Source organism: Cryptomeria japonica, chromosome 6, assembly GCF_030272615.1.
Source record: "Cryptomeria japonica chromosome 6, Sugi_1.0, whole genome shotgun sequence".
Taxonomy (NCBI): domain Eukaryota; kingdom Viridiplantae; phylum Streptophyta; class Pinopsida; order Cupressales; family Cupressaceae; genus Cryptomeria; species Cryptomeria japonica.
In genome coordinates this window covers 30,365,293-30,389,889 of record NC_081410.1, presented here as the reverse complement: position 1 = coordinate 30,389,889, position 24,597 = coordinate 30,365,293, and the positions used below count along the sequence as shown (strand labels likewise).

Sequence of the window (24,597 nt, the reverse complement as noted above, 5' to 3'; positions counted from 1 at the left end):
TTCATTAACATATATATTAAAATATTTATTACTTATATTCATTAACATATATATTAAATATGCATTAATTAAATTCATTAACATATATATTAAATATTCATTCATTACTTACCTGTTCTTAATCCTGCAATAGTAGTTTCCAGACCTCTTTCTGTCTATGCCGTAGTCCTCTTTATCCCTTCCGCTGCCTTTTCTTTTTTTCCTTCTATGTGCTGCTGTGTCCTCCCTTATACCCCGTGAAGGGTTGTATCCCTCCACGGGTTCCCTTTTGCATGAAGGGATGCGATGGTAATTGCAGCCCACTGTCGCACCACTTCGTGGGGGGGGCGGGCGTGGGGGGGGGAGTAATTGTGGGGTGGGGCCTCCTTTGGTGTTTGGTATAGTTCGTGATTTATTCAACAACGTTGATTAGTAATAGTTTCCTTATTATGAAATATTGACATTTTAAATATATTCAATATTAAGTAATACCTTTCTTTATTATTATATATTAAATATATTACTAGTTTAATCATTTATTAATACTCTTGCTTTATTTTTTAATATTTTAAATACATTAACATTTTAATCATTTATAATAACCTTATTTAATTAATCCATATATTTATATTATTTAATAATTTTATATCAGGTGATACCGTAGGGGTTATCACAGAAATAGGTGATCAAAGCATTGGAAGAAAGATCATGGAATGCGTTTTAAATGCACACTGAAGGCACTTCCATTAAGGAACCTAATCTAGTTTAGGAGTAAAAACATTCATTTTGGAAGTAGACAATTGAGAGGAGATTGATGTTGCTAAAATAGGAGGCTTAAGAGGGGGCTTCATATTGAAAAGCTTGAAGGAAGCAAGACCAAGAGGTGGAGGGATGCCATAAAGAGTGAAAGCTCTTGTACATTGGTTTAAGGGGTGCTTCTCAATAGCTAGGGATTGTTTTTTATAACTATAATATTGTTACAATCATATTCTTATCTAAGACATATTATACACAATTCCAACCTTACAAATATTTTCATCGAGGTGACCGCAATATACATTCAATTTTTCAATATATAATTTCCTCCCATTGACTCAACAATCAATTGCATTTTAATAGTCAAGGTTTATTGATGGTTGGGTTGTAACATCATGGAAAAGTGGCCATGCTGATTAATGACATGGTCGTCCCTAGGATGGCATTGTTGGAGGTAGTATTTTATATTTTATATTGTATGGCTTGCCAAATAATATTTAAAGCATTCCAAGATAATGAAAATCTGTCTAATTTGCTTTTACAAGAACCTTGGCAGAACCGAGACTAGACCAAACTGGGTATGGTTCTGCCGAGTGTGATATTCCCCATATTGTGAAATAATAATTTATATCTTAATTATTTAATTATGAGTTCATTGATATGAATGAACCAGCCATGCCGTCCTGTAATATAAGAATAGCAGTTAAATTACTATTAAATTATTAATTAGTAAATAACTTAATATTAATTTGAATATGAATATTCGAGAGCATGTGGTTTACACACGAAGACTTCCTCCCCAACATACAAAAATGGTGGAAGGATAGTATCTTTGTAGGATCAAAATTGTATTGTCTGGTCTCTAAGCTGAAAGAGATTAAGCACAAGATATTAGATTCAAACAAAGAGAAATTTAAAAACATCTTTGAGGAAAAGTCAAGAATTTAGAATGAACTGGAAACAATAAACACTGATGTGATGCAAAATGGGATGGCCTTTGAAACATATGAAGCTAAGAAAAGGCTCCTATGTGAATATGAAGACATTCTGGCCAGAGAAGAGATATACTAGAAACAAAAATCTTGAGAATCATGGTTAGAAGATGGGGATCGAAACACCAAATTCTTTCACAACAGTGTTAAAATTAAAAGAGCAGCAAACAAAATCACCCAAATCACCAATGACAACGATCAGATCATAATGGATCAAGATCAGATTGCAAAAGATGCAATTATGCATTTTGAAAACATCCTTAACAATTGGGAACACTCAGATCTCCCCAACAATAGAATATTAACAAATAACATACCCAAACTGATAACAAAGGATGACAACAAAATGTTAAACTCCAAAATCACTCACGAAGAAGTTAAAACAACTCTGGCACAATTTCACGGAGACAAAGCCCCTAGTCTGGATGGCTTCCTTGCTAGTTTCTTCCAGAAATGTTGGCACATCTTAGGGGACGAGGTAACTAATGCCTTGGAATCCGCTTGCACTGCAGGGAGATTCCTAAACGAAATTAATAACACCTTTTTGGCCTTAATCCCAAATAAGGAGAACCCTTCAAAATGGGATGAGTTCAGACCCATTTCTCTATGCAACATGATCTACAAGCTACTAGCTAAAGTCATGGCTAATAGATTAAAAAAATTACTGCCTATCATAATATCAGAAGAACAAACAGGCTTTGTACCCAATAGATCAATTTTAGATGGGATTATTATTGTCCATGAAGCCATACACTCTTGCCAAATCCAGGGGCAGCCTAATATGCTGCTAAAATTAGACATTAAAATGGCTTATGACAAAATGGTCTGGTACTTCCTATGCAACTGCATGAAGGCCTTTGGCTTTAACAAACAATGGATAAATTGGATTTACTTCTGTATATCAAACTCTATCTTACTAAACGGGAAACCGGAAGGCTTCTTTGAAGCCTCCAGAGGACTCAGACAAGGGGATCCTTTATCCCCATTCTTATTTATAATAATGTTTGAAGCCCTTGACAGGAGTTTGGAGGCATCATGGAGGTCCAACAAACTGTCGAGAATTCAGATCACGAGTGGAGTAGACCCATGCACTAATCAACAGTTTGCGGACGACACAATAATTTTGGGAAAGGATAGCTAAAGGAAGCTAAGGAAATTAAAAACATATTACAGTCTTATGGGCTAACCTCAAGAGAGATGGTAAACAAAGAGAAATCTGAAATATTCTTCTTTAAAACGGAACCAGAGGAGGAATACAGGATAGCTTCGTATCTAGGATACAAAATAGGACATCTACCACTAACATATTTAGGGATGCCCCTAGACAAAGGCATTAGATCGAATAAACTTTGGGCCCCTTGATTGAAAAAGTAAGGAAGAAGCTGGCATCTTGGAAAGCCTTATGGTTGACAGTGGCAGGTAGATTAACCCTCATAAAAACAGTATTAGCAGCAATGCCTATCTATCTTCTATCTTGTATACCACTTCCAAAAGGGACACATAAAAAACTAACTCAAATAATGAGAGATTTCTACTGGAATGGTGTAGAAGATAAAAACAAAATGAAACTAATATCATGGGAAAAGATATGTTGTGGAAAGAGAGATGGAGGCATGGGAATAAGAAAAGTACTATGGCAAAATATGGCTTTAGGGGGAAAATTGGCATGGAGGATACATACACCGTCAGAAGCAAAATGGGCCAGAATCCTTAGGAGCAAATACATGTCACAAAATCAGAGAGGCAGTATTTAGGGAAACAAATCCTCCAAAGGGATCTAGAATCTAGAACTTTATAAGAGAAAGCCGGTCACTCATAGTGAACCATCTATCTTGGGATATTCATGCTGGCAGAACAACCTTGTTCTAAGAGGATTCCTGGGGTGGCTACCCCTCAATTGACAGTCCAATGAACACTACTGACAATAAAAACCAAATGAAATCTTTATGGGGGAACAATGTAAAGTATTATATGACACTGACACCCGAATCGACAATGGGATGGACATGGAAGAACATGTCCCCATTCTTAGTGGACAACAAAGACCAAGAATTGCTGCAAATTCTAGAGGGTAGAATAATAATACTCAGACCTGGGTCGGATGAGCTTATATGGTCAAAATCAAAGAATGGACAATACAACTGCAAAGATGGCTTTAGAACCATATATGAGGAGGCAAACATTAGCAAAGACTACACCCCTAACACAATTTATTGGGACAAATTTGGACTTCCAAAAGCTGGCTTCTATGCTTGGGTGGCATTTCAGGGGAAAGTACTCACTGTGGAACAATTTAAACTTAGAGGTTTTGAAGGGCCCTCAATTTGTGTCTTATGCAAGAAAGATGAGGAAACAAATGACCGCATATTCACAACCTGTAGCTACACACAAAGATGCTGGTATTGGCTGATGGCACAATTAGGTTGGTCAGGTGCCATCATCTCTCACCTAAAGGACTGGCTCAGATATTGGCCATTAATAAAAAAGAATAGCATCTTCCATAATCTATGGATATGGAGTTCAACAATAGTAATCTGGGAGGTTTGAAAGGAGAGAAACAAGAGAATCTTTCAGGAAAAAGAAATGAAGGCAGAAATCCTGATAGCAAAAATAGAAGCCTCCATCACAGAAACCTCCAATAATAGGAATATGATCATTCCACAACATGATAAGACATTTACAGAGTGGGATAACTATATTAGAAAGCGGTTGAAGGGGAGGATCAAAATTCCCCCTTTCTTTGGGAAAGGGAACAAAGATAAATCTGAGGATAGAAAAGCATGCAAATGGGTGCCCCTGGAGATTGGATGGTGCAAACTCAATTTTGATGGAGCATCCAGAGGCAATCTAGGGGAGGTAGGGGCAGGATGTATAATTCACTCACATGAAGGGATATGTATTGGATCGAGCTCCCGATATCTAGGACATGGCACAAACAATAAGGCAGAAATATTGAGCCTACTAGAAGGCCTAAACTTATGCAAACAATTAAAAATATCCAAATTAGAAATAGAAGGGGATTCGGCTATTATTGTTAATGCAATAAGCACCAGGACAATGACAAATTGGGAGCTAAGAAGCTTATTGGATAGAGCCCTATCGCTATTGGGAAGCTTCTCAAACTACACGATCAATCACATCTACAAGGAAGCAAACACATTGGCAGATAAGTTGGCCAATTTAGGGGCAGATGGAATAAACGGAACTACATCATCAACACATAGGCAGTCAGATATGGATACCCATACACAAACAGAAATTGAGACAAACTCCTAGTAACAATCCCAACACATTTACATGTAGAATGGAAGGTATATATAGGTTCATGCGCAAATAAAGATATACATGTTCGTATACAGGTGTATTTATATAATTATCTGTGTACATGTGCATATATGTGAGCAGAGGCATATATGGATGCACATATGCATATATAGCTATATATACAGGTATATACGGACATAGATATAGTTATAAGCGCATGCAATCGCATATATACCCATCAATAGTATCCTGAGAGCAGAGACTACTCCCTTCTATAGACACAAACGAACATAAACTAGGTATGGTGGCAGGCACCTAGGGTCTAAGGCAGATAAGAATGTGTCAAAATGGCATACAACTCATACACAAATATAAGCATACTCACACTCACATAGAGATATACATAAAAACCTAAAGATATAGACATATATATACTCAGAGGCAAAAGATCCAAAACACGGTCTGAATCCTTAGCAAAATGATGACACTAGATTATAAAACAAATTTCAAAACCGATACGACATGATAGAACTGAGATGACACCTTCTCAGATTTGACAGATACAAACATGCTCATCTGCATACATATAGCAGGATAAAATATATACTTACATGCATATATATGCACATATATACAAATATACAAGTATGAATATAGATATATATGCGTATATGCATATATATGTATATTTGTAGATATATGCATGAGTGCATATATGTATACATAGCCACATAAATATAAATTCATAAAGACATATACATACACGCATACTCGAGCATAGACAAAAATGGAAACGAACAAATATATACCTACATAGGAATATAGACATATTTGCCCACATATATATATATATATATATATATATATATATCCGTCTTGATGTAGTATATAAAAATGATGAAACACAACCAGAAATCATCATGATAATACTGCTCGATTGGTTGAGCAATCATGCACTGACAATGCTAGGGAGTAAGGCGAATCAATAATCATCACTCCCGCAGTCATACATTAGGACATTTTGGGGGAAGGGAATATGTCATAATTATCAGCAAGCAATCATACAACATAGTGAAAGTTAGATAGGTAAACTTCATGTGACTAGGCTGGCACAACCGGGGTCACAATTTGTAGTACCGATTTTACCAGTAGTCATAACTAGTATATCTTCGCATAGGCATAAATCACTTAGCTCTGCCTAAAATGGATTCCGATATTTGTCTCTGCCTCGAGAAGTGGGAAATGTCCTTCATCGGAGAAATCTCTAACAAGAGATGGTCGGTTATCCTGAAAACGGAGGATGATTTGGTTATACATGTGACCAAAAGGATTCTGAGTGATGATATAATCCTTTCAAAACATAGGAAAAGAGTTAACAGTAGCATCCCAGCAGGGTTTGCAGCGATTTTACTTACAATGGGGGAAGGAAAAGCAGTAACAGTCACATTATGCAGGTTGATTTTCAAAGAAGAATACTCGGATAACCTGGAAATGGCGATAAAATGTGTGGATGATAATCTACAAACACCTTACCTGGAAGATCACTCCAAAGTGGCGGAAGCCATTGATAAGGGGGAGGTGCTTAATGTAGAATTCAAAAGGGCTATTCTTAGTAATAAGGACCAGAGATTCTGTAGCCAAAGACAAACAGATATTGTAAGAAGCATTGCATTCCTTAAGCAATGGCTTGGAGTGGTCAAAGAACCGAAAGGAGAATGGTGGGTGAGTTATATGGTAGAAGAAGGATGGACACCGTTCTAGGTTGATAACCCCACCGAATCACAGGCCTTTGGTATGGAAGGTGCAGATGACAGGGAAGAAGATTAAGCTCCAGTTACATAGTTTTTTGCTATTACTATTATAATGAATCTTAGGCATAGACAGATATGATCTATAGTTAGCCCATGACACATGGTGAACTATTTATTTTCTTTGATATAATATGCACAATGAAGGGTAAGATACTCACTGTATGACAATATCAAAATATGGTTAAAACTATACTTAAATGAGGCATAAATCTTGATTATCACAGTAAGAATCTAAAGTGCAGGCTAGATAGGTTGTGGTAGTATCAACCCTTTGTTGACCAGTGCTTTCACTTCTGAGAATTATTGTAGACTGGGTAATCTTTCAAAGTAGGACCAACAATTTCTGATGTTGACCTATTTGGAAAGAAACCTAGTCTAGAATAACAACAGGGGAGAGTATACAGAAATAGTATTGGCTTAATTCTTCTCTTGACACTAACAGTTAATATAGTGGTTTTGCAAAAGAAGGTTTTGAAAATCTGTTGTGCAGGAGAAGGTTTTAAAATTTGTTTTGTAGGATAAGCAGACGGTGACTAATATGGCAACAGGGAACTTGGAAAGCTAGACAAAAATATACTATCCCATGTAAATCAAAGAGTCTCCATATGAAGGGCTTTTTGATAAGCCAGAATGTAGAACCTATAAAAGGTCAAATGTAATTTAAATGTTATTAGGTTGACTGGACCGATGGTTCCAGGCAAGGCCGAAGGTTTTCTCCTTTGCGCTCTTTCCTACCGGCGCCTGCATTGAGGGGAGATTGTAACATTCTTTATCAATAAAATACGGCTTAGGCCTTTTTACCGAGCAAAAAAAAAATATTAATTATATTTATTAATGAGTAAATTAATCCATTAATTAATTTTTATTAAATATTTATTTGATATGAAATGTTTAGTGGGGCCCAATCCTTTGAGGACCCCACGGTCACCTCCTTTCACATGGTAGGTGACTCCCTTTTGGCGTCGAATAAGGTATACCAAAGGGAGAGGAGAGTAGAGTAAAAGGGGGTATGCAGCAGGATGGAACGATAAGAAGAAAAAAAGATATAAAAAGAGAGGAAGGTTGTACTCCCTACAGTGGGATCGAAACCATTCCGACAGAGATAGGAAAAAGGAAAAATAAGAAAAGAACATGGAAAGAATTCTTTCAGAATTATTATTAAGTTATGGGCAGTCACATCCTTGTTTTGGGTGGTATGCATAGGGATACAATTAATATGTATGCTTAATATATGAAGCCGGTAATGTTCTTAGGCAGAATATAATAATATAAATAAAGATAATAATATAATAATTATAATTAATATAATATCTTTTCAAAACTGCTCTGCAGTTATATATAATAATAATATCTATAAATGAATATATACATATATATATATATATTTATTTATTTATTTATTTATTTTTTAATCAGACAAATATATATTAGAATATAAATCAGAAGAATTCTTAAAGTGAATATCAGATAAATAACAATATTATATTGTAAATCGGAAAGAGCTCATAAGGTAATAAACAGTAAGAATGATATGTTTATATACAATTCTTGTGACTATTGTCATTGTTTAAGAAGTTGGGAATTGAGATGTTTCCAAAGAGGGACAGTCTAAATCCAGACAATACGATGATTCCCAAGAGGGGGTGGGGATCAGTGTCCCGAGAACCTTGAGGGACAAGGTCCCAAGATAGGGTAAGGGCTTGGATCTGTAAACTTTGAGGGAACCTATTGTATTTGGTATCTAAGCGGTTTGGTAACATTCACATCCTTGCAACTGAAGTAGAAACAAAGTTTGACACTTGCATTAAGAATTATGGATGTATGCTAGATGGGCAAGTTACTTATTAATAAATTAATTGATTGAACTATGGAATATCACTGATTTGATTCATGTTAAGATATTTTTGTCTCCTAATTGATTTAGTTTAGGTCATAAGTATGTTGAGATAGATTAGTTATGGTTAAAACATGCCTAAACCTAGTAGGGGACATTACACCGAGGTTTGTGGATTCAGCCTTTTTATGTTTACGGGTTGTCAGGTGGACCGAGGGAGAATCTGCTTTGGACTTTTCAAAATATTGTTTGTATGAGAAAAGACACAAAATCAAATAAAAATATTAACAGCTTTGCTTAGTCTTAATCGAGGATGAGTGGCACAAGGCTGCTACACTGGAATTGCATAGTGCAGCTTCTTTTGGTTCTAATGAACTGTGTGATGATGTCGATTTTCCATTTGCGGTTGCACAAATTTAAATTGTTTTTTAACATTGAATTATCAGTTATACCCTATGTTATATTTTTAATTTTCTATCTGCTACCAAACTTAGAAGTTTGTTTTGCCGAACTGCTGAACCTGAACTGGCATCATAGATGAAAATGATAATAATGATATTTGTAAGGATTTAGTTCTTGGAAAATGTTAGAATAATCGACATTCTAGCCTAGAGAAACATTTTTTAGTTTTAAAGCTTTGGCTATGTTTTGTGCAGGCTGTATTTTTGAATGTTGTGGGAGGTGTTCGATTAACTGAACCTGCAGGTGACCTAGCAATTGCAGCTGGAATTTGCAGCAGGTACACTTTCTACCTGGTTTTTTGATTTATAACTCAAGGTAATTGCTTTATAAGCACACGTGGAAAAAACCTTTAATAGTTTTGGATGTCCTAACATATGCACTGACTTTTTTTTTTTTTTTGTTCATCATCAGTTTCTTGGAGATTGCTATTCCTACTGGAATTGCATTCATAGGGGAGATTGGTCTTGGTGGAGAACTTAGATCAGTATGTGGAACTTTCATTTTAATGTATAAAATTTCATGACATGTATTTCTGACATGCTTAACTTCTTCGCTTGAATAAGAAAACTACGATGCCCCCTAAATCCTGTACAAAGTGGAGTCTCTGATGCTAGTTTTTGTTTACAATGTCTTTCCAGCATTTGAAATAATTGTTTGATAAGTTCTGGTTGAGTGTTAGACTGGCCATGTTTTCCCATATTAGTGTGTTTGGGAGCTTCATCTCACTATAAGACAGAGTTGCCTGTATCTTGTAGATAAATATGATTATTTGATGACATAAATGATATATTTTATTGATCACATAATTATATCAAGTTGCATGGCAGTATAGTGAGGCCTTGAAGCTTCACACCAATCTCAATTCTCAGGGATTGAAACGAATCTCATAGTCAACAGACCAGTAACAGGAATCTACATGAACCAAATTCCGCTTGCACACCTGCTTGGAAGATCTTCAATGAGTATTACTCCTTTTCATTCCCAACTTAACCAGTATGTAAAGATAGCGTTTAGAATCATGTAATGTCCCCACTTTGAAATAGAATTTAATAATAAATAATAATAATAAAATTAAAATATTAAATATTAAATTAAAATATAAAAGAATATAATTAAATATAATTAAGTTAATGAATGATCAAAGGACATTGAATGAAAAGTTGTGACTCCCTCATACATGAGATTAAAAGGGAGAAGAGAATCTCATTTGAGGGGGGATAATTTGGGAATCAAAAGTGCAGATCTGATTTAAATAAGTAGTGCAGATCTGATTGTGAAAGGTTGTGTCCCTTTCAAAGGGCAGAAATAATGGAGAGCTGCACTCTTTCAAAGGGTGCTAGTGGTGAAAGGGTGTGTCTCTTGCCAAAGGGCATACATGATGAAGAGGTGTGACCTCTCCCTCACATTGAGAGATATAAAGGAAAGTTATCAAAGCATCTAGGGACATCAACAGGGAATAAAATCAGATCAGATCAGAACTGTTATTAAGTTACAGGCAGTAACATCCTTGTTCTTGGTGGTATGCATGTGGATGTGCTTAATATATGACGCCTGATAATATTCTTATGCAGGATTTTAATAGTAATATCAGTGCTACTTGGAAATGCGTTTCCGGTCTTAGGGCACCCGTTTTGGAAACGGAAACTGTTTCGGGTACTTGGGGATGACCGGAAACGTTTCCAAGTTGTCCTTGATCCCTGAAAATTTTCGAAAACCATCCTGGAAACTTGGAAACGGTCAACTATTTTTCCAAAGACCATTGACCATCCCCAGGACAATAAGGGACGACCAAGCCGTCCCCTAGGCGTCCCGCGGATAGGTAGCCATTTCCGATGCTAAGGGCAACTAAATTTTTATTTTTTTTTTATAAAAAAATAAAAAAATATCATTTTTCAGTTTCGAAAGCAATTAATTTTTTTTTTAGAAAATCTGGATCCCTGATTGCAGTGAGTAAATTTTATCGGACTTTTAAAATTAATTGCTTGTAAATTATTATATTATTTATTAATAATTAATAAATTATTAATAAATAGTAATTATAATAATAGTTTACAAGCGATTAATTTTTTAATTTTTCGCAAGTTTCGTTTTGTTTAATATTTTAGATAATATTGATATCATAGTATTATATCGATATCAATATGCATCATAGAGTAATTAGTAAATGATATCGGTATAGATTATATTTGTGTGTGGGAAGTGGGGGCGACAGAAACGTAAAAGTCTGATTCAAAAGGTCCACACACCAATGAGACTCTTGGTGCATGTTATAGGAACTATATTGAAATAGCTCAACTTCCCAAGGGGTGTCCCATTGTTCTCTCTCTCAGAGGATCCCTAAAGTCAATGCCTTTTTTCTCAGATCACCGAGCAAAGTGACTTAGGAATGACAACTCCAAGAACGAGTGATGTTTGATTATTATACATGAATGCATTCCTAAGGCATGTATGCTATTGAATCTATGATGATTAAGCTAGCATAAAGATGATGATAAGATTAGCTAATTATCCTAGCAATGATATACTAGTCTAACATGGATATTCTATGATATTAGAATGTTTCTAAATGCTTATTAAGATGATTTATCAAAGAGAGGCTAAAATGCTTAGTTAATTAGACTATAAGTTTGATGCATGAAAGATTATTGATTAGCAAAATGACTATAAGTTTGATGCATGAAAACTTCTATATCCAAATGTGAGAATGAGAGCTCTATTTATAGGGAAAATAGGGCAATTGATGGTCAAGATTGAATAATCTTAACAAGGGCCAAGATTGAAAGTTAATCAATTCATGTTCACAATTCTCACCAATGAAATAGTGACAATTGTAAACAAAAGGTTGCTTGACAGGAGATGAAAGAAGCATTAAATGCTTGAGAAGACATGAAGGTTGCCTTAGGAGGTAAGGGTTAAGGTTAGGTTAGGGTTATCCATTGGATAAAGCTTTTACCCGAGAGGTAAACTCTTGTGCAAGGGTTAAAGGGATAACCAAGGTTAAAGCCATGAATGCTTGATGAGACCCTTGGGTTAGATGAGGGTTGAGTTAGAGAGAAAGTCTTTGACCATGCAAGAAGGTTGAGTTAACCATTAATGGTTATGTAAGAGCTTTAAATGGTTTGGAAGACTTTGAGGGTTAACTTGTTGAGGACATAAAGCCTTTAATGGTTTTCAAAAACTTTGGAGGCTTTGAGAAGAGAAGTGACTTCTCTTTGCTCAGGAATGTGACAATATTTAGGAGATGGATTAGGCTAAATTGGAAGTGATTAGAAGAATCTAGAAAGGGTTAAAGAGGCAAGTGGGAGATGTAGGAAAATGCAAGTGGAGGGAAAAGGATTTTAATTAAAATAAAATTACTTTATTTAAATCAAATAGATGCAACTTGCATAAATACAAGTGGGGGATTTAAATAAATAAATTAGATTTATTTATTTGCAAGGATCAATTTAATTAAATGTGAGTTTAATGAAGGCAAGTGAATCTCCATATATATATAGCCGTCCCTTGCCATCCCCTGTTTAGAGAAAAAAAAAAGGTCCTGGAAACCAGTTTATCCATCCCCCCATCCCAGAAACTTGGGGTAACATAGAGTAATATTAATATAGACGACAACATGTATGACAGTGTGATAATGCTTTTCTATTACTAATTGTTCATATGAGGATTAAGTAAATTATATCATGGAGTTTGTAATACCTTTCAATCTCACCATCCAATTATGGAGGGAGAATACAAGGAAGCAAGAGCACTAAGCTCCAATAGGTAGGCCAACCTCGAGTGTGGGCCAAAAGGCCAAGTTGACGAGGTCCTTGGTGCTCTTGGGCTTGTTGGAAAGAGATAGACTCGAGGCACCTTGTGTGATTCTCTTTGAGCTACATATGAGGACAAGTGTAGGGAGAGAAAGTGTTGTTGAATCCTTCATATACACTTTGCAATATATTAAGAATGACAGATATATGTTCCATTATGACATAATGGAAATGTTGTCTAGGTTCCAGACTAAGCTTTAGTTGACATTAGTGTCCTTCTAGTGTTCTCTCTATGCACTAAAATTGTGATTCTAGGATAGAATACAAGATGGTCCCCTTAGGGAACATTACAAATCACATTACATATTCCCCAATGAATAGGGACAACGTCACGTGTATGAGTTGTAATTTACACCTGTCTTTTCTTATTTCGAAGGATAGTAATGCCTTGTATTTTGTTAGTGCCATAATATCATTTCTTGTTGGGAGTAATGCTCACTCTAATCGAGTCAAATTTGCAATTTATCTCCTTTGATGACTTAACCTTCTGCACACAAGGGAAAATTGATAGAAGACTCACTATGATGTTGTGTTGCTTTAAAGTTAACATTTTAAATCTGGCAGTACCATATGGGTTTACACTATGTTTCAGCCTTTGTACTTTTTGCAAGAATAAAGACTCATAAAAAAGGATTAATGTTGTTGCAAGATCTTATTAGGCTTGGTACAGTATGCAACTCGAACTACAAACTCAAAACTCTTGTGAAACATAGATAAAACAAAAGGAAAAAAGAAAATTTGTTCTTGGATGATACGAGATTGCTCTATTAGAATATTTAATTCTATGTTAGTCACCTATTTTTAGTTCCTTGGTTAATGGTCATTTACTTTTTTTATGTAATTAGCTTTTAAGCTTAATTTAGCTTTTACGCTCAATTTAGCGTTTAGCTCTTTAGTCTTCTACTTTAACGTTATGTTCTAATTATAGAACATTGTCTTGTAACCTTTGTATATACGTGTGTATATCGTTCAATGTAATTATCCGATTATTGAATCATTCATTCAATTTATTTTTCATGGTATCAGAGCATGAAAATTAAAAATTTCGCAAGTTTTTGTTATTCAAATTTTTCAAAGTTTTTATTGAAGAGATTTTTTTAAAACTTTTTTTTTTAAAAAAAAAAAGAGAAGGTTCTTTTTCTCTTCCTGGGCGGATTTTTTTTTTTCAGGTTGAAAATTTTCCTAGGGTTTTTGCAATTTTCGACTAGGGTTTTGACCCTTCAGTTCAAGTCGAAATTTTATTTTGGTTGCAGATTCTTGGTGGGTTTTTCAAGACCTCAACTGGGTTGATGTCAGATTTTTTGGATGCATCGTTTTCCATGCCTCGATTTTTGAGTCGTCAGATTTGCATTCTATTTTTAGATTCTTGGTGGGTTTTTCGAGAGATTTTTTAAGTTGGTCTCAGATTTTTTTTTGGGTGCCCCGTTTTTCGTGCCTCAAATTTTGTGTCAGCGAATTTGCCTTGGAATTTAAAAACAATTCACAATTTTTGCTAATTCTATGGACGTTGGGAATTTTGTTGTGTTCTGGGCATCATTTATGCTGTTTTAAGTTTGGAGAAAATTTTAATTTCTGGGTTTCTTCGAAACCTTGAAATTTGTGCCTTGGAATTCATGCCAGAATTCAACTATAGGGTTTCAGTTTTTTTAGCAGTTTCTTCTATTCTGATTTAAAAAAAGTAGATTCTTCTGTCTCTTTCTTTCACTCAGTTGACCTTGATCAACATCGATTTTTGTGATGGCATCATCAACCAACATCATGTTGGAACACAGTCAGAAGTTCAACGACTGCAACTACAACACCTGGAAACAACGTATGCTTACCATCTTTGAGTATCGTTGCCTTGATCAGCTTGTTTTGGGCAAGGAATCTTGTCCTACAACAACAGGTGATGATCAAGACAAACATGATGTGAAGAATCGAGAGGCTATCATGTTTATCAAACTCTTCATCACAGTCGATCGACTCCCACAATTGCCTTTTGTTTTGCCACAGATGGAAACTAGTGATGAACAATTTTAAAGGAAATCCTTTGATTGACCTACATCTAGTTTGGTAAATTTTAAAGACCAAAAGCAAATGTGATCACAACTAACACAAATGGATAATGATTGTTTATGCATGGGTTCAAGAGCATGACATAGTAATACAACAAAAGAGATCTGAGATCTTTTGAAGGGTCTTCATGAAACGTGCGACAAGAGCCGAGCTTTCTTTTTGAAGAATATGATGTTTTCTATCATGATGGATGAGAAGTCATCTATCCAGGCACATCTTACGAAGATCAAGGACATCCGTGATCAATTGGAAGCTATAAGCTGAACCATGGTAGAAGAGGATATGGTAGTTATCACGTTGAAAAGCCTTCCGAGATCCTATGAGCATTTCATTGATATGCTCAATATCTCCTCTACTAGTGTTGATTTGAAGTTTCTTGATCTCTGCAACAAGCTGCTACAACAAGATCGATGGAAGTAGCAGTTTGGAAGTAGCGCTAGTTCATCCACTGAACAAGCTTTCACAGTCTCAGCTTCGCGTAAGTACAAGGGTAAAGCTCCGTTCTTCCAGTAGAAAGGACAAGGTCAAGGTCAACCTCAACAGTCTTCCAAAAAGAAGAGCTTACAGTGTTCCTACTGTCATATATATGGCCATTTGGTGAAAGATTGCCGGAAATTGATAGCATCCCAGCAATCCAAACAGGGAGGGTCCAAGTAGAAAGCCAATTCTGCTACGCATCTTGATCAGAAGGAATTTGCCTTCTATGCGTTCATGGCCCAAACCTCCTTTGATGATGTTCAATCATCAGCCTGGTACATTGACTCTGGAGCCTCTCGACATTTCACACATCGTCAGAATTGGTTTACAGAGTACATGCCTTTCACTGATTCAGTGATCTTTGGTGGAGGCACCAAGTATACTGTTGTCGGCAAGGGCAATGTTCAGATTTCATCTGGTGGGAGGGATTTAATAATCCTCAATGCATACTTTGTACTTGGTATGAAGTGCAATCTACTGTCAGTCACTCAGATTATGCAGCATTCACCACAACTGGATGTCATCTTCGGGTTGCACAAGTGCAACATCGTTGACAGGGAGACTCGCACTACAGTTGTAGTTGGTATTGAGGATCATGGTCTTTATAGACTTGTTGATTCTACTGGTTCTCAGGAGCTCACCATGGCAACTAGGAGTACTTCCATCAACACTCTTTGACAACAATGATATGGGCATCTCAATGTCCACTATCTCTCTCAGTTGGTTTGAGACGATCTAGTCGCACGATTACTTGAGATTCAAACTCAGAATCATGGAGTTTGCGGAGTGTGTCAAGCTGGAAGGCAACATAGGACTCCTTTTTCAGATGGAGACGCTTGGAAAGCATCCAAGGTCTTGTAGCTCGTTCATGCGAACATCTGTGGTCCCATGAACACTCCATCAGTCATTGGATGCAGGTATTTTCTATTATTTGTTGATGATTTCAGCAAACGCATGCGGGTTTATTTTCTTAAGCAGAAATTAGAGGTGTTCACCATGTTTCAGATGTTTAAGGCCTTAGTGGAAAAAGAGTCTAGTTGTCAGATAGTCACTCTTCGGTTCGACAATGGAGGGGAATTTTGTTCTATAGAGTTCACCAACTTTTGTGCATCACGTGGCATTAAGCATCAGCTTACCATACCTTACACCCCACAGCAAAACGATGTTGTTGAGCGCAGGAACCGTACAATCATTGAGATGGCTCGGTCTATGTTGGAGCATAGAAATGTTCCAAAACACTTTTTGGGCGGAAGCGGTCTTCACTGCAGTCTACCTTCTGAACCGGTCTCCCACAAAGGCCGTTAAGAAGATGACTCCAGAGGAAGCTTGGTTTGGTAGGAAGCCCAAAATCAATCATTTGAAAGTTTTTGGCTCTACAGCTTATGTTTTGATTCCAGATGCCAAGCGCACCAAACTGGATCCAAAGAGTCAGAAATTGATGTTCACCGGCTACAGTGACAACCACAAGGCATATCGGCTGATTGATATAGACACTAATCACCTCATATTCAGTCGAGATGTAGTATTTGATGAAGAAAGAGGGCCTTTTCAGCCTTGCTCTCCTAATTTGAGCATTGAGGATCACCCTCCAAAGGCTGCAAGTATGGGTGTTCGACTTCCCTTAGGTCCACCTAATGGGAGGGATTCAGTTGACTCTAAAGTTGTGGGGTCTCCTAGGCATGACATTACACTCCCTGACTTCCCTCGGGATCTTCTAGATCCACATCCAGAGGAGCTTGCTCCACCCTTTAGATGCTGCTGTTTCACCGTAGCAATTTTTGATGAAGACTTTCTAAACAATTTAATGTAGGAATAATATAGATTTTTTAAGTCATTGTAGATTGTTTAAAGTTGTTGAAGTTGATAAAGTCAAAATTTATATTAAAAGTCTAGTCTTGAAGGATATAACCTGGTTCCTCTAGTAAAGGATGCACAATTGTATAAATGTATCTCACAGGAATTCAATGGGACATATCGATTGGCTTATAGCTGGCAATTGAATTAGCAACATTTTGTACATGGATGCATTCAAAGACTTTGATACTATGAAATTTGTTAACCATATAAATTGATAACACAGTTCAAAAGCAAATGGAGATGATAATGATAGAGAAAGTAGGGTTGTTGGACTTTTTGAGGATTTAAAAAAAATAAATCTAAGTTTGATCTACTCAAGCAAGTGGCTTAGAAAGCTCAAATATGTTATGTCTAGTATGCACTTCATTGAAGAGTATATGCAAATGTTGTAAGTGATTGGAGAACTGCTTCTAGCAAATTGGATTTAAATTAAGATTGAATTTCAATATGGTTTCCTAAACAAGACAAAGTTTGTAAAGGAATTGTATATGTTTCTTTGACCTTAATAGGAGAACGATTTTACATAGTTGTTTTGGTATGAATAAATTGGAGCTGCATTGTCGCCTTCCATTTTTTCCCACATTGTTCTCATTCCTTGTGAATATATTCGGTCCATAATCACACAAATACAGAATAGAATATATATTGAAATCGCAAGATAGACAACTTTAATGTCTTACATTCTTTTTCATTTATTCAAAATATACAAGAAATACAATGTTTCATAGAATCCTAATCTCCTTTCTTCTTCTCTCCCTTGTCTATTGTTACTGTTGTTGTCACGCACCCTCCACTCATCTCCCTTGATATTATATACCTAGTACATTATATTTCCTTGTTTTGACATGAATGATCGTTTTTTTAATTGTGCCACCACCCTCTTTGTGGCTAACCTTAGACTTGTGCCTTTTTTGTCTGAACTCTTGTTTGTGGCCATTCTGTTCATGGATGGCTTCGACATCATTTTCCTCTTGTTAAAAGAGTTGACCATGAGCTACCATTTATGTGAGGTGTCGGTCAACTTGGGGTATCATGCAAATTGTGCAACACAACCCTATTACGGGCACATCTTTGTGCCATTTTTGTTTTACAAGGTATTCTCTGTATTGCTTTCGGTGCATTTTCTTGAGTTTGAGGTCAAGTACTTGTTCTTTTTATTTGCATACTTGTTTTGGTATCTCATATCTCTAGTCTATCTTCCCTTCATCCTATTTTGCGCTTTTCTCATTCTCTTTGGTCATCTTTTCATAAGGAAATAAGTTTGTTACTTGGAATATTGGAAATATCCCAATTCCTTCAAGCAACTCTATTTCATACATATTCTTTACAAATTTGCGCAAAACTCTACATGGTGCTATTTTTTCCAGTTTAGTGTTGTGCTAATACGCTAACATTTGATGTCCAACTTGATGTTCTACCTCTTGCATTCCTTTATTTGTGTGCTTCTTATATTGTGCATTATTGTTCTCTAATTCTGCAAGTTTGCTCATGAACTTCTCACATATATTTTGTGAACTCTTCTCCTTCTACACTTTTCTTCTAATGTTTTGGATTGGGACTCCCATTAGGCTTCTTCCATAAATAATTTGGAATGTCTTTTTTATTCTACTCTGCTTTTCTAAATTTTTTAAGGCAAATTTACTTGTGCCAAGACTAAATTTCAATTTCTTGACCTTTCTTCCACTAGACATCTTAACCTATCACTCGACATATAAAGCTTAAACAAGGCCTTGAGGCTCCTATCAATCACCTTTGTCTACCTATCTATCAATGGGTGGTATGCTAAATTGTGCAACTTGGTGTTCAATTTCTTCCATGGGGCTCTCAAGAAATGTCCTATAATGTTCTCTAGTTTGATGCAATTGTGAGTGGTATACCATGAAGTGATACTACCTTGAAAAACAAGTAATCCACGTGAGTGGCATCACTAGTTTGTTGGGATGGTATGAAATGTGCCTTCTTCGAGAATTTGACAACCACCATGAAGATTGAGTCGTGGCCACCACATGAAATATCCCCTGTACTGAAATGACTGAAAACAAGGAATATTTAACTGTCTAAACTGCGTGTTATGCTGTTATGAAATTTGCGTGTTATGCTGACAGAGTTTTTCAGTCTGATATGAAGGTCTTCAAACATATACCTCTCATGAATTATCAACCATAAAGACTCCTAATATGATGGACAATCATCAAAGATGTATTTTTTATTAAATTAAAGAGTTTATGCTACTTTAGACACACTTACATACACCAACAGCTTGCTGTGATTTTGACAAACAGTTGGCATGGGACCTCAGACAAGCATGATATATGAATGCAACCTTATTTTCTTTCTTTTCATTCAAAGGGATTTTCCAATAAATCCATATGATGATAACACAATGTCCCAAGCTCAACTTATTATTGATTCATAATTTTTTGAGTACAAGACAGCCATGATTGCATACATAAATATCATTCAATACTCATTGAAAGACAACACCAAAATGAACCTGGTAGAGACGCCTTGATGCAAGGATGAAGAAGCAATTAATATTCTATTTGTTGAGCCCACATCATCATCAAATTGAAGTGTTTCCAAAATCACCATTGCTGTTCATGGTAGTCTGAGTGTGAATGAAGGATCAGCTGCAAGTCTTCAATGCTCTTCTCCAAAATGTTCGCCTTCCCTTCACAATTATAGCGCCATCTTTATTGATGATGCTTGATGCCAAAACAGTGAGATATGAACAAAATCGAGGGTTTAACCTGACTGCCATGATTTTGACTCAGACTGAAATGTATCACTGCTTCTTACACAAAAACAACTCCAAATTGTCTTGGAATGAATCGCCTAATCCCTTCAAAAATATTGCTGATCTTAGGATGAAGATTTAGTGACTTCTTGATGAGATCTGATCCAAATCGTGGGTTATGGGGTGAAATATGAACTTGTCTCAGACCTGCAAATTTACAACAGCAACTCACGAATCTTCTTCAAAATGTCCTCCAATAGAATTGCCTCACTACTCCATACAAAATCGATGCATTATGGGCCTCCAATCTGAAAATTCTGATAATAGCATGAACCCATCCACCGTGGAAATATAGCAAACTCGATAAGCACACTTAGGAAGACTGATTTGTCTCCCTCTCTCAACAGCAACCCCTTGGAAGGTCTTCCACTGCCTCAGTTATGCTATCTATGGGAGTTTTCGCTCCCAAAGACCAAAGTCTGCAGACACCTCTTGGTTCTACAAGATACAATCAAAATCAAAATCCAAATCGAAGCTGCCTTGAAGCTTCAACTTGATCTCCTTTAATACTTTTTCACCTCAACATCCAAAAGCTTCTAGAAGTGACTTTTATGAAATAATATTTAATTAGTCACTTTATTAAATTAATTAGTCAATTTTTCACCTCAACAACTAGATGATGGCATTGAGTAGCGTACCATACCTGAATGGTTGAAGGAAAGAATGAAGATGAAAGTAGTGGTAGAAGTACAACCAATAGATGATGTAGAGGAATTTTTAGCAATGATAAGCAATCCCGTGGAGAAGAAAAGGGCAAAGAAATTCTCTAAGATCATAAGGGATGATGCAAGGTCTCACACATTGTAGGCTGCTGTTCCAAAAGTGGATAAGGCAAAAGAAGACATCCTTCCCAAAGAATATGAGGTGAGAATGATTGGTTTAGGACCTACAACGAAAGAGCAAGAGTTTGAAAATCTGGATGATTCTATTAGTGTTATCAAGGAAAGATTAAGGAAAGAACTAGAGAAGAAGAATCAGTTGAGAGAGGAGAATCAGCAATTGAAAGAATACTTGAAAGACTTGATGAAGGCCATTGAGCAAGGGGATTAAACATTTGTTTCACTAGCATCACTTCCAAGAGAATTAGTTGAAAATTTTGAGGAAATGAGAATAACAACAAAAGAAGCAAAGGAATGGATCAAGAATATTAATGACAAAGCTACATGTTTGTGGAAGAATTGGTGCAAGTACATGGAAAAGTTGCTACATTCATGTATAGAATTCAGAGTGTTGTTTTCCCTGTAGGGTGTCAGGTTAAGACATTGCATAAATGATAGAAGTACAAAGAATATATGGAACTCCCAAGTTTTCTATTGATTCATAATAAGCCAGTACATACAATGATAGCAATATGTTCGACTACAATAGCGTGTCCAAAGACTGGAAACAGATACAATATAAAGGAGTCTGGTCAGTTACCCGGTGCCAATTGTCGACAATCGATGAGTTAATTGCCGATGCTAACACAATTTACCTTAATGCTTAATTACCCGACAACATCAACCCCCCCAAAAAGAAATGTCGTCTCCGAACGACAGACAATCAAAATGGGAATGATGCACATTTCTTTTAACAATTGCGTTTTCCATTCTTGGGACATCTTCATTGCATTTTGTCAATCTTTCTCCCTTTATCTGGGATGCCAAAAACCCTCTCGAAATCATCCAGAATGAAAGAAACTATGATATTTGTATGCTGAAACTTAAATGACGATGTATGCAACTTTGGATCATAGGTTTTGATCATAGTGCGCAAGCATGGTTGAAATTCCTTAATAGAAAAGATAGGCATTTGTACTGCGTCATGGACGCGTGCTTTGGCAAGGGCTTCTTTGACCTCAATATCAGCTGGGGTTAGGGTTGTTTCCCACCATTGTCTGCACGTACTACCAGTTAGTCCCTCAAACGACACAGTGTCTGGCGTGACTTTGTGCGTGCGTGCATCCTGCACTGTTTACCCTCTCGGGTGAATAACTTAAAGTACACAGATAAAGCACGTAATGTAGAATAATAATGCCATAGATATCAGATCAAATATAAGAGATTTTATTCCATTCATAATTGTTTTTCCGTCACAAGTTACATTCGGAAATATATAAAGATACCGAGGGGGTGCGAGCGCCAACCGCCGCACCACAACTGCCACCTCTTAGTTGCCACTAACCAAGACAATTACAACTTACAACTTAATTAACTAGTTTTATTTGCTTACAATATTGCCGCTAACATGCACCATGGCCTTCCCTCGGCTCGCATCCTGTTGGTCACCCATTGAATCCTTTTCGTGTTGTCCTCTCTGGGATTCTTGTAGCCTCCTTCGCCAATCTAATTTCTTCAACCTTCTAGTTGCCTGTTGCATCGACTGAATTTTGTTTCCTAGGGTTCAAATGCTAACCGTTCCCAGTGTCCTAATTGTCTTTCTTGCCAATTCTGGTATGGTTGTACAGTTGCCTTTGTGTGTACGACGTGGCAAATTTTGCTCTTGTACGGTTGTAGGATGTTTTGACTTCTTTCCCTGATTATGCTCACGTACTATGGTCGATTCTGCTCCTCATGTATAGTGCTGGATGTAATGGTGTATGGAATATGCACCTAGTAATCAAAACATCTGTCAATTCAAAACTGTACGAACCTTTCTTTTTCCTTGCAGATCGACTAATTTGCCATCGTACGACCCTTTTGCCTTCTTTTGACACCAATGACCGTACATAATTGTACGACTTTTTTCTCTTTCTTGGCGCTTGTGTCCGTACGGAACTGTACGAAATTGTTTCGTACTAAAATGCCTTAGTCAGTACAGTGTCCTTTTACAATTTCGTACGGAATTGTTTCGTACTAACAAGTAATTCCCTACTAAAACTAGTAATTCTGTACTAACAAGTAATTCCGTACTAAAACTAGTAATTCTGTACTAACAAGTAATTCCGTACTAAAACTAGTAATTTTGTCGGCCTGGGAATGCTTTCCGTCGACCCGGCAATGATTTCCATACGGAAATTTCCTTCTCACTAGCCCCAGTCCGTACGAAATTAAGACTGTTATTTTCCCCATTCCACGGGGACACGTCCCCCCGTCAGGGACGTCTCGAGGACAGGGGGATGGGGACGCAACGTCCCTCGCTGTCCCGCCACCGCCACCCAATCGCCGCCGGGACGTGGAGACGTCTCCCCGTCTCCGCGTCTCCCAGGGAGACGTGGAGACGTCTCCTCGGAGACGCCTGGGCGTCTCCCCATCCCTCGAGAAACGCCCAAGCGTCTCTTGAGGGACAGGGAGATGCCCAGGCGTCTCCCACGTCCCCGGAGACGCGGAGACGGGGAGACGTCTCCACGTCTCCCAGGGAGACGTGGAGACGTCTCCTCGGAGACGCCTGGGCGTCTCCCCATCCCTCGAGAAACGCCCAAGCGTCTCTTGAGGGACGGGGAGATGCCCAGGCGTCTCCCACGTCCCCACGCCTAAACAAACAAAAAAAGCAACATTTTAAAAAACATGTGCCTTTTGGGGGGATTAAGTGGTAACCCTAATTGGACGTGGGCCCCACCCAACCCCCCAAAACAACACAAAAGCATGTTTTTTTTAGATTTAACTCTCATTTTGGTAAACTGATTTTTTTTTCCAGCAAGCTAAAGAGGAGGAAAAACTTGAAGAAGACTGATTGAAGGGGTGAGAAAAGCTGATTGCAAGTGTGATAGGAGCTAGAAGAAGCAAGAAGAAGAGGAAGAAGAAGATTCTTCTACATTTTGGAGAGATTTTTCAAGCACAAGGTAGGGTTTTTCAACTTTTTCTTGTTTTTTTTTTGTTTTTTTTTGAATATTTTCTGATTTTCATTGTTCTATGTCATTTTTGGATTTTTTTTCCCTATTCATCTCAAGACTCAAAATGAGATTTGATGTTGAATCTTGAGGGCAAAATGATTCATCATTTTGCCCTCAAGATTCAACATCAAATCTCATTTTGAGATGAATAGGAAAAAAATTTAAAAATATATTGTTAAACTAGGCTGATTTTATTTTCATTTTGTGAAATGCAGTGTCAATTTCACAATGAGCTCCCAAGGCATGAGTGAAGATGACATGGAAATCCATTCTCATAGTGAGAATGATTCAGAATATGAACTTGAAAATGAGGGGGGTGACCATGGGGCTGATCCTGGAGCCCAATCTAGCTCTATGGCAAGTGCACCAGCTAGTACAGGTTGCCCTTCAGAGTTGTTGGCACCATATGCTAGGGGTCATTTTGATCCTAAGTCTCCTCTAAAACAGTTTGCTTCACGAATATCAGTACAAGGCATTGCATCACATTCAAGTGGGGGAACAAGGAAGTGGAAGTGCAATATTTGTGACACAGAGTGGTTTGGTAGCATTAGTAGGGTGAATGCACACTTTCTGTTTTGGAGAGGAAAAGGTGTGAAACATTGTAAGTTTTTGAAGGAAGCCAAAAATATACAGTACAAAATTGAGTTTAACAGGATTTGGGGGGTTCCAGATGACACAAATATTTCAATG

General features: G+C 37.0%; 1 protein-coding gene across 2 annotated transcripts in view; it reads left to right on the top strand.

Moving 5' to 3' along the window:
• LOC131069990 (uncharacterized) overlaps positions 1-24,597 on the top strand; it is a 216,223-nt gene that overhangs the window by 163,325 nt on the left and 28,301 nt on the right. For both annotated transcript variants that reach the window (XM_059207103.1, XM_058005539.2), the window contains 2 exons: positions 9,293-9,375; positions 9,510-9,582. In XM_059207103.1, coding sequence (XP_059063086.1) covers positions 9,293-9,375; positions 9,510-9,582 — 156 coding nt within the window. The remainder of the gene's footprint in view (positions 1-9,292; positions 9,376-9,509; positions 9,583-24,597) is intronic.